Source organism: Centropristis striata, chromosome 9 (assembly GCF_030273125.1).
Source record: "Centropristis striata isolate RG_2023a ecotype Rhode Island chromosome 9, C.striata_1.0, whole genome shotgun sequence".
Taxonomy (NCBI): Eukaryota; Metazoa; Chordata; class Actinopteri; order Perciformes; family Serranidae; genus Centropristis; species Centropristis striata.
Window position 1 is genome coordinate 19,335,555 of NC_081525.1, and position 10,674 is coordinate 19,346,228.

At 40.2% G+C, this 10,674-nt stretch overlaps 1 protein-coding gene across 2 annotated transcripts in view; it reads left to right on the top strand.

Moving 5' to 3' along the window:
* Positions 1 to 10,433, top strand: part of pdgfra (platelet-derived growth factor receptor, alpha polypeptide) — a 30,452-nt gene extending 20,019 nt beyond the window's left edge. For both annotated transcript variants that reach the window (XM_059340575.1, XM_059340574.1), the window contains exons 19-29: positions 127 to 231; positions 1,780 to 1,890; positions 2,300 to 2,453; positions 3,135 to 3,286; positions 3,579 to 3,694; positions 5,103 to 5,225; positions 5,477 to 5,588; positions 6,037 to 6,136; positions 6,356 to 6,461; positions 7,207 to 7,442; positions 8,554 to 10,433. In XM_059340575.1, the coding sequence (XP_059196558.1) occupies positions 127 to 231; positions 1,780 to 1,890; positions 2,300 to 2,453; positions 3,135 to 3,286; positions 3,579 to 3,694; positions 5,103 to 5,225; positions 5,477 to 5,588; positions 6,037 to 6,136; positions 6,356 to 6,461; positions 7,207 to 7,442; positions 8,554 to 8,701 (1,463 nt within the window). In that variant the 3' untranslated portion in view covers positions 8,702 to 10,433. The remainder of the gene's footprint in view (positions 1 to 126; positions 232 to 1,779; positions 1,891 to 2,299; positions 2,454 to 3,134; positions 3,287 to 3,578; positions 3,695 to 5,102; positions 5,226 to 5,476; positions 5,589 to 6,036; positions 6,137 to 6,355; positions 6,462 to 7,206; positions 7,443 to 8,553) is intronic.
* Positions 10,434 to 10,674: the final 241 nt, after the last annotated feature.

A 10,674-nucleotide genomic window follows, 5' to 3' on the forward strand; every position in this document is an offset into this window, starting at 1 on the left:
CCACTGACAGAGTCACAGATGAGAAAGCAGAGGCATCCAGAGCGCACTGATGTGTTTGTGCAGGTTCTTTTGTTTTTTTTCTTGTTATTAATTGATCCTATGCCGTCTGTGTTGTGTTTTTCTCAGGTCGTATCCTGGGCTCCGGAGCCTTTGGGAAGGTAGTAGAGGGCACTGCTTATGGACTCAGCCGCTCCCAACCTGTCATGAAGGTGGCAGTAAAGATGCTGAAACGTGAGTTTAACAGATTACAACTGGATTACTCTTACAAGGCATTTAATCCATAGAGCTCACTATAGAGTGGGTTTACATGAGGGAACCTGTTGTTACTACTGCAACTCAAATATACTATACAGGTGCATCCCAATACATTAGAATATAATGGAAAAGTCCATTTCCAGTAGTTCAAGTCAAATAGCCCCAACCAAGTATTGAGTGCATATAGATGGACATATTTTTCAGAGGCAGATATTTCCATATTAAACATACTTTTTAAAATTGGTCTTTAGTAACATTCAAATTTTTTGAGACAATGAATTTTAGGTCTTCATTAAATGTAAGCCATAATCATTATTTTTAGAAGAAATTAAATACATTTAGACATGAAATCCATTTTACACACATTTTGTGTGTAATGGATCTAAATAATTTGTTATTTCGACTTTTGAATTGAAAAAGTGACATAAATAAACTTTTCTATGATATTCTAATTTATTGAGATGCACCTATAGATTAGTTTTTAACACCTAAATTGTCACATTTTTAGTTTTCTTCAGATAGTTGTCTGTGACAGTTGCAGGTAAAGATTAGGCCACACTAATATTATTTGTATTATACCATTAGTAGAGTGAAATTGCAGTGGTGGCTGCGTACGATTGTTTCCGAACAACGTGATCCAAACATTTCCAACAACTCAGGAGACGTGAAGTCAAAATCTATTGAAGAACTATACCATATCATTTACGGATTTACATCATGTTTTATCTGATGAAATGTTCAGCTTCAAAACATTTTTGTTGGTGGTCAGCCTTTAAAAAAGGGATGCACGCCCTTGTATTAACAGAGCAATGGAGCAGCAAACTATAAATTATATTACCACAATACCAAAATCTATTTAGGCTCTCTGATAAAATAAGACTTTAATCCAATTAATCAATTTATTCAAACTGAGAGTATTTTATTCAAGGATTTATTTTTTTTGGTTGATGTCTGAAAATAGGATGACAGTCATCCCAAGTGTCATTCAGAAACCTCAATATAATCTTCTAATGTAAAGAAAAATGACAATTTAATACAGCCCTAATAATGGTATGAGTAATTGCAAAATAGAATTGCTGCTATTTCTGCCTTCTTTTAATGGTGCCAAATTGCCACGAGGGGTGTAGACGGATGAGTTACGAGGCTTTAAAAAAATCCATGTCATAAAATAATAAGCCTATAAAACACTGCAATGATAAATCAATCGGTGGCACAAAATATACGGCCCGCTTAACCATATTCTCACAGAATGTTACTGAAAACAATGGAAGATGTGTGAAGAACAAGTGGAGCAACACCTTGCATGACAGCTGACTTCATTCAACTGGTGCAGAACTTTGTGGTGGCAACAAAGAGTATAGAAGTGGAAAAACTGACAGAAAGGAAACTACCAAAGAACCTGCAGGACAATGAATACACCTTTCACAACAAGATAAAGGAACTAAATATAGTCAGATGAAAGAGGTTTTTGGTTGGCTTGTTTGACAGTTTGATGATCTTCACGGTTCCTGTGTCTTCTTTCAGCCACGGCCCGCTCCAGTGAGAAACAAGCCCTGATGTCTGAACTGAAGATCATGACTCATCTCGGACCGCATATCAACATTGTTAACCTCCTGGGGGCATGCACCAAGTCAGGTGAATAATATACACACACACAGAAGATGTGAGCACACACATGCTCCTTCATAGGCAAACAAACTGTATAAAAACAGTTTAGTTTAACCAATATTGCCTCTCCCATGCAATGCAGTCACCACTTTACAAAGAGACACACAATAACGCCTACATCCATGCTGCCAAAAGCCTGCCCTCCCACACACACTTATTCAAATTTGGCAGTTGTACACATTTACAGCTCTAACAGCCAAAAAAGATTGACAGCCCTGTCCCAGCTCTCGGTGGGTGTGGTCGTTTAATAGGCTTTTTATGGGAAAGTGGAGGCTTGCCCTCTTGACTGTGCTTTTAGCCTTTTTACGAGCCCTCTGATAAGATTAGCCTGCAGACTGACGCCGATGCACGACTTTATCTGCTGTGTTGTTCCCAGGCCCTATCTACATTATCACTGAGTACTGCTTCTACGGGGACCTGGTCAACTACCTGCACAAGAATAGGGAGAACTTCCTCAGCCTAAAGCCGGAGAAGAGTAAAAAAGAGCTGGACATCTTTGGAATCAACCCTGCAGATGAGAGCAGCAGGAGGTATCACATATCTAAGCTTGCATGCATGCATTTACCTTTAACTGTTTTCTCTTGAATAATCTTTATTATTCACATGCATTTTATGTTTGGGAAAAGGGGCAAAGACACCCACATTTTAAACACCTTTCACACCCATACACTTCCCCTTTGCCACTCCCAATATTGCAGCTTTTGTCACAGCAATTTGTACAATCGTCTCACACAGTCACATTCTCCCCCTACGCCTAATCGGTAACTCTATCGCCATTTTCTCCCTGGTTGAGGAGATTGTCTGGCGTCTTCACCTAATCAAATCGCAGTCTGAAGTGGTCTCAGCTTTCAACCTAATTTCATTGCATCGGAGGCACCTGTTAATTCTGTCCGCCCAGACGTTTCATGGTGAAACAGCAGCTCTCTCTCTCCCTCCGAGGCTCATCTGTGTTGACGGATGACTCACAGTGACCACACCTCGAATTGACCATAACATGATTTAATCCTGGCTACCATGTTAGCCTCAACCACATCTTCCTCTAAAGCCCAGCCACAGGGAGGGAGAGGATTTAAGGGCGCACACACATTGACGTACACACAATAGGGGACTGAATAAGATGTATAACTTGCTGTATTATCAACATTTTATGCCTTAATATTCCCACAACATGACAGCGTGTCTTTTTTGTGTCTCCCTTTTTTTGCACACAGTTATGTGATCCTGTCCTTTGAGAGCAAAGGAGACTACATGGATATGAAGCAGGCCGACAACACTCAGTATGTGCCAATGCTGGAGATGAGCGATGCCTCTAAGTACTCAGACATCCAGAGGTCTAACTACGATCATCCACCCTCGCAGAAAGGTGCACACATGCAGTTTCTTTCTCTTCTCTGTCCTCGTTTTCACTCTCTCCTCTGAGTTATTGCTTGGCTTTAGCTGTGTTTGAGTCAGTGTTGGTTGAGGGGTACACCCTTGTCAGAATTTAGGACTGGTACAGCCCTGTAATTACATGGAGAGGATAATTGTAGCACACACATAATAATGCCCAGTTTCTCCCTGCCATTAGTAAAAGCCAGGTTTGAGCAGCCAGTACTATATTTACAATGTATGAACATGTACTCATGGTGTTTTCTATGTGTGTTTTCTAAAACCAGAGGACGAGATGGATGACTTGCTGTCAGACGACATGGACGAAGGCCTCACCACCACCGATCTGCTCAGTTTTACCTACCAGGTGGCCAAAGGCATGGAGTTCCTGGCTTCCAAAAATGTAAGAGTTCTCCAAAGAGGCAAAATGAAAATCATATTTTTAGCCTTTTTTCCCACATTTGTACTAGAGCCTGACCGATATATCAGTTGACTGATCTTATTGGCTGATATTGGCCTTTCAACGCACATTGGCACCTTTTTTTTACACAATATATAATGCAGAAAACAATACTTTAGGTGATATAGAAATAGTGTTAGCTAATTATTTTATTTTTAATTTCTTCTTTATTGAAGTGATCAGTAATTGACTGATACCGAACGTGAAGTACTGATGTTTATTTTGCTATTTATTTTCCTTTATTCTCTATTTTCTATAGTGTTCATTTCATTTAGAGCTGGTTGAAAATGTAATGCATTTTATGTTTAATAATGTATTATAATGTTTAATATTCTTTAATGAAGTTATTTGCTTAAGAAAGCACTTTTACTGAGTACTTTTGCATATTGGTGCAAAATCAGTGCACCATCCATATAAATCTACAGTCATGGAAAAAATTATTAGACCACCCCTTTTCTTCAATTTCTTGTTCATGTTGATGCCTGGTACAACTAAAGGTACATTTGTTTGGACAAATATAATGATAACAACAAAAGTAGCTCATAAGAGTTTAATTTAAAAGCTGATATCTAGCCAGTTCCATAGTTTTCCTGATAATCACCATAATCATTATGAAAAGCATTAAGAAAACCATGGGAAATGGCTAGATACCAGCTCTATTTTTGTTGTTCTCATTATATTTGCCCAAACAAATGTACTTTTAGTTGTACCAGGCATTAAATTGAACAAGAAATTGAAGAAAACAAGGGTGGTCTAATCATTTTTTCCATGATAGATACCCATTCTGACTCAAAAATTCACTATATCGGCCCCTCTTAAAACTCGTACAGCTGAGGTTTGCCTACCACATCGGTCCTGGAGCTTCACATGCCCCTGCTTCCTTCTGGTTGTGGATTTTGCACTGTGTCCTATATGGTGACAGCAGTGCTGGCTGAAGGGGGGAACTGAGGAAATCAGTAGTTGTGTGATAAGCAGTCTCGTAAAAGCTGCTGAGCCCACTCAGGAGGGAGGCCAGGGGCTGAATATAGTAGCAGCACAGCCAGGGCTAGAATTACCGGGCAGGGACATGCTGCAGCCAGAAGCTGTTCATTCGGCTTCATAGTTATTATCCCTAAATATCCAGTGGTCACAGCCATCCCTCCAACTGGCATGTTTACACAAAGACTATGCTTTATAAAGCAATATGGAACAGCATTAAAAATGAACTGGCTGAAATGAAATACCTACAGGAATAGATGCAGACGGTAGCTGTGGGAGCAAAATGTGTCGGTTTGGGAATAAATGGAACTGGGGATTGGAAAGAATTGTGTATGAGCTGCTAATCACCTTTGCTTACTCTCTGTTTTTGCAGTGTGTGCATCGGGACCTCGCCGCCAGGAACGTCCTCCTCTCTCAGGGCAAGATAGTGAAGATCTGTGACTTCGGACTGGCCCGGGACATCATGCATGACAACAACTACGTCTCCAAAGGGAGTGTAAGTTGCTGCTTATACATGAGTATAACTTTATGCCTAAAACATTGCTTCAGGGTGGTTTCATTACTGTGGTTAGGTTAATTTGGTCCAGACCAAAGGAAAAAATGATACAGTGGATTAGGCTGAGTGTCCATATGTTCCTGGGTAGCCACTTTATGGAACCCAACAGGTTAGGTTGCAAAAGCACCCTCATTTGTCTTTTCCGTAACGGTTTTGCAAGTGTGACTGAACATTTCCTCTCATCATCACAGACTTTTCTGCCAGTGAAGTGGATGGCGCCAGAGAGTATTTTTGACAACATGTACACCACTCTCAGTGATGTTTGGTCCTACGGCATCCTGCTCTGGGAGATATTCTCCTTAGGTAAGCCCCTGCAAAAATCTACGGGTGCATCTCAATAAATTAGGATATCATAGCAAAGTTTATTTATGTCTGTAATTCAATTCCAAAAGTGTAAATAACACATTATATAGATGCATACAGAAACAGTTCATGTCTTAATTTACTTAATTTCTTCTAATTATAATGATTATGGCTTACATTTAATGAAGACCTAAAATTCAGTGTCTCAAATAATTTGAATATTACAAAAAGAACAATTTTAAAAATGTTTAATATGGAAATGTTGGCCTCTGAAAAGTGTGTCCATCTATATGCACTTAATACTTGGTTGGGGCTATTTGATTTGAACTACTGGAAATTGACTCTTCCATGATATTCTAATGTATTGAGATGCACTTGTATTAGAGAAAATAAATGCTTAAGACTGGAGTTGGATGATAAACTCATAAGAATCTGCTTTGGTCTGAAGGTGGCACTCCGTACCCAGGCATGGTGGTGGATTCAAGCTTCTACAACAAGATCAAGAGTGGATACAGGATGTCCAAACCCGAGCATGCCCCTCATGACGTGTATGTGATAACTCACATGATGACTCTACTGTTGCTGCACATGATATAAAGCTTGCCGAACATCCTGTCAGATGAGGAATGCTTTAGGCCATAAAGTCAGAACAGTTTGTTTCTGCACAGAAAGTGATATACGGTGGCTGACATGAATCATGGACAAAATTACAAGGTACAGGACAGGTCGTGCAGTTCTCTTTGATAACATTATGCTTTTTTTTCCAGGTATGAGATGATGATGAAGTGCTGGAACAGTGAGCCGGAGAAGAGGCCTTCTTTCCTGGGTCTGAGTGATACTGTGTCTTCTTTGCTGCCCTCCAGCTACAAGAGGGTGAGTCTCCTTGTGACATCACATGTCCTCAGACCTTTTTTAGATTCTTAACACCTGCTTTCTAGTTTACCACCTCTCACTCTTGACCCCATGATTGGACCTGCACATTCTGTCCCTCTTTTGCTGGCTGGTTATTTACTTTTTTTTAAAAATGTCATTAAAGTCTCCTCTCTCATGCTTTTAAGATTTTGCTGCCGAGCAAAGTAGAGGTTTAAAGTAATATAAATACACTCTTGAAGTAGCAGGCTGGCCATTTAAAAAAACCCTTCCACTTCCTCTGAGAGTGCATTAGGAGTGTTTCTGTGGGCTCGCTGTGTTTCTGTGAAACACAAACCTACTAGTGATTAGAGTGCAAATGCAGCAGCTGGATGTCAGAGCGGCTGCCCTCAGACTGGGTAATGACGCAGCCCCAGTTCTCGCCTCCACCACCCCGACCTTAATTACCCCATTAAACTCCATGCCACACATGGCACTTCAAAACAGCTTTACCTCTGCCTTCACAGAGCTTTAATGGCTGGGGGCAGAGGAGGAACTGACTCTTGCTTTTAGCACCTCGGGCTTGGATGGGATGTGTGATATTCAGTTTGGGTCGCACCATCCAGCTGGCAACACAACCAGTGATCACACTCATGCCACAGCTCTCCTGAGGCGTCGTAGAGCTGTATTTGTTCTGTTCCAACACTTGCACACTGTGTTGTATTACATTTAAGCATTTAATTGTAATGCATCTGTCTATCTTGTGCAGCATTATGAGAGGGTGAACCATGAGTTCCTGAAGAGCGACCACCCCGCAGTGACCAGGGTGTGCATGGAAAACGACGACGCCTACATCGGCATCACCTACAAGAACCAGGGCAAGCTGAAGGACAGGGAAAGCGGCTTCGACGAGCAGCGGCTGAGCTCCGACAGCGGCTACATCATTCCTCTCCCCGACCTGGACCCTATATCTGATGATGAATATGGAAAGAGGAACAGACACGGGTAAATGGAACCAAACGTTTAGCTCCACTGCTCCCTACTGTCCATAATACACAGCAGATGACCAACAATGTGTTGCTGCACTACTAGAGACTTCAGTCCTAGGGCTGCATTTCTATTTGTTCACAACAGGTTAAGGTTAGGGTTAGGGATGGGAATAATTAATCGATGATCGATAAATGGTTGTTAAGAATTTGGTCGATCACAAGGAATTTTTTAATCGATCTGTGTATTTTTTAATTTTATCTCTGACTGGTATCAGGACTCACTGAACTGAAACACGGCTGAGCGTTTAGTTCTGCGGCCGTACGTGAATAAGCCAATGAGCTGAGAATTAAGTTGGATAAAGCTACAGTTTGCAAACTGAAAGTTGCAATAACAATAATAAAACACAAAGAAATACAAGAGTATTCATTTCAGCAAAACTAGCTTACTGTATCAAACCGTGCTTGCATGAATTACTAGCTTTAATTTTATCCAAAACTTATTTAAACATGAAACACATTTAAATATGCAAGATTACTGTGAAAACTAACCTCATGCCTCTTCAGGGGCTAAAACATAAAACATTGAAATCCTCTATCCTCTATAGTTTAATCTCACTTGAGTTCTCCTGATCGTCAGGAAGTCTCTTTTCGTCATTTCAAAATAAAATCGTCTGTTATCAAAACCGGCTTTTGCATAGTACTGTATTATTTTTCCCATGTATGCATGTTTTATACATACTGGAGTATATATATAAAAACATAGCCATAAATGGATGAATTGATTGTTAACATTATAGATGCTCGACTTGGCAGGTTTCTTCCACACCCATCTCGAGTTAGAGTTAGCTTCCACAAAAAATAGGATCCTAAAAATGTGATTCTAGATATGCAGCTCTTGGGCTGTCGTACTACAAAGGTGGTCCAAGAAAGGCGGTCCTGGACTGTAAAAAAAGAAGTTAAAGTTAAATGAATGTGGTTCTAAGACTACTGTCCTAAAAATGCAGTTCTAGAAATGGGTGGCAGTCCTAGAAATACAGTCCTAGCAAACAAAAAAATGCGATTTGTTAATTGCAACGGTGCATGCTACCCCAGATGAAACTAACCTGTGTTCTTCATGTCCCCTGCAGGTCTCAGACGTCAGAGGAGAGCGCCATCGAGACGGGCTCCAGCAGCTCCACCTTTGCTAAGCGAGAGGGCGAGACTCTGGAGGACATCACGCTGCTGGACGAGATGTGTCTGGATTGTAGTGACCTGGGGGAGGACAGCTTCCTGTGACAACTACCGAGCCTATAGAGCAGACACAACAAGAAGAAGGGAGGTGCAAGGACACGGGAAACTACAGACAAACTTGTAAATCAACCAAAGACTCTGGCTGTAGACCCTCAAGCCTCTCCATTCCTCCTCCTCGTGACCGCCCGTTCAGAGGACAGAATAAAACCACTTCACTGTCTGGATGAGTCTGTGGTGACAGTACGGTACGCCCTTTACTTCTCCCAGGACACTGCCCCCTGCTGGGCCGGAGGAGCGAGTGACAACAAGGACTCAAACCACCGAGCCTGTGTGTCGGACCTATCTCGAAAAAAAAAAAAAGATAAAAAGATTTGTCTTTTTAATTCGCAAAGCTTTATTCTATCGGGCATTCTTTTTAACAGCAATATAAGCAAGAAGGGAAGAATTCAACAGCAACTCACCACAGGATATCATTCACATGATATGTATTTAACCACTACAGATGCACTAAACTAAAGGAGTCCAATACTAGCAACAGTGTTTGCAGGTAAACTCACTTCACACTCACCTGCTGCAAGAGAAGCACCTGATGCTGGCACAATCAGTAGCAGATTTGAAAGCACAAAATCTGGACTATGTTTTGTGTATATGACCATTATACTGTCTTACATGCGGTAATTCAAATCTATTTTTTTACTTCAGCATTATGTAAACATGTATTATTTGTGAATACCGAGTAGATGTTGACCATAGCTGTTTGAATGGTTATAAGTAGAGCTTTTCTGAGTTGCACGGATGTGTGGCGTCTCAACTTTCGCCCAAATACAACTTATTGTTCTCAGATGCCATCCCTGATAAAGACTTCAGTCATATCTGTCATATGGGCTTTGAAAAACAAAAACGAAGTGTGATTGTATTGTAAATAGCTCCAGAGTTGTTTTATAAGAGAGACTTATTGGGATTACAGTATTTTATGTAAACACATGTTAAGCTTCTGCACCCTCATTCGCCCCCGTGGAGCCACTGCTTTTGACGACAAAGGAAATATAATTTGCCATCAAAGTGGACAACACATAGAGACTATTTGTGGATTAGAAACATTCAGATTTTGTCATGTTGTTAATGTATGATATGGATAGTAATCTACAGTCATTGAAAGAAATATTAGACCACCCTTGTTTTCTTTAATGCTTTATTCATTTTAATGCCTGGTACAACTAAAGGTACATTTGTTTGGACAAATATAATAACAACAAAAATAGCTCAAAAGAGTTTAAAAAGCAGATATCTAGCCATTTTCCATGGTTTTCTTGATAATGATTTTGGTTATTATCAAGAAAACCACGGAAAATGGCTAGATAACAGCTCTTAGATTAAACTCTTATGAGGTGTTTTTGTTGTTATCATTATATTTGCCCAAACAAATGTACCTTCAGTTGTACCAGGCATTAAATGAACAATATATTGCAGAAGAAAGGTTGTGTAATACTTCTTTCCATGACTGTATTTACAGAAATAGAGAAATAAAAGGGGTCAAAGAGGAACCCAGTTAATCATGTCAGCAAACATGGCAATATATATATATATATATATATATATATATATATATATATAAAGCTTCTCTAGCAGGTTGGCTCCCCCAGTCTCTTATATGTAACTGTCTTGATGTCTTTTAGCAGGTTCTAGTTAAATTAAGACACTAGATGGACTAGAGATTCATGTGGATCTGATGTTATACATCAGTTATGTGTAGACTCTGTGTATTCCTCTGTATCTTCCAGCTACTGTACCAGCTGTGCCACTGCCTCTGCCTCTTCCTGTTGACTGTGATATAATCTGCAATCAGTTGTTGCACTTTCCTCCTTTTTTCCATTTTTGTTTTGGATGTTGCAGAAAAAAAAGTGAAAAGAAAAAAAGTACTACAGAAAGGTCTTGCTTTGGCTTTATAGCTGTGTGGAAGTGAATGTTGGTGCCGAAGGTGAGTGATGTGTTGTTGACGGTACAGTATCTGTAATTAT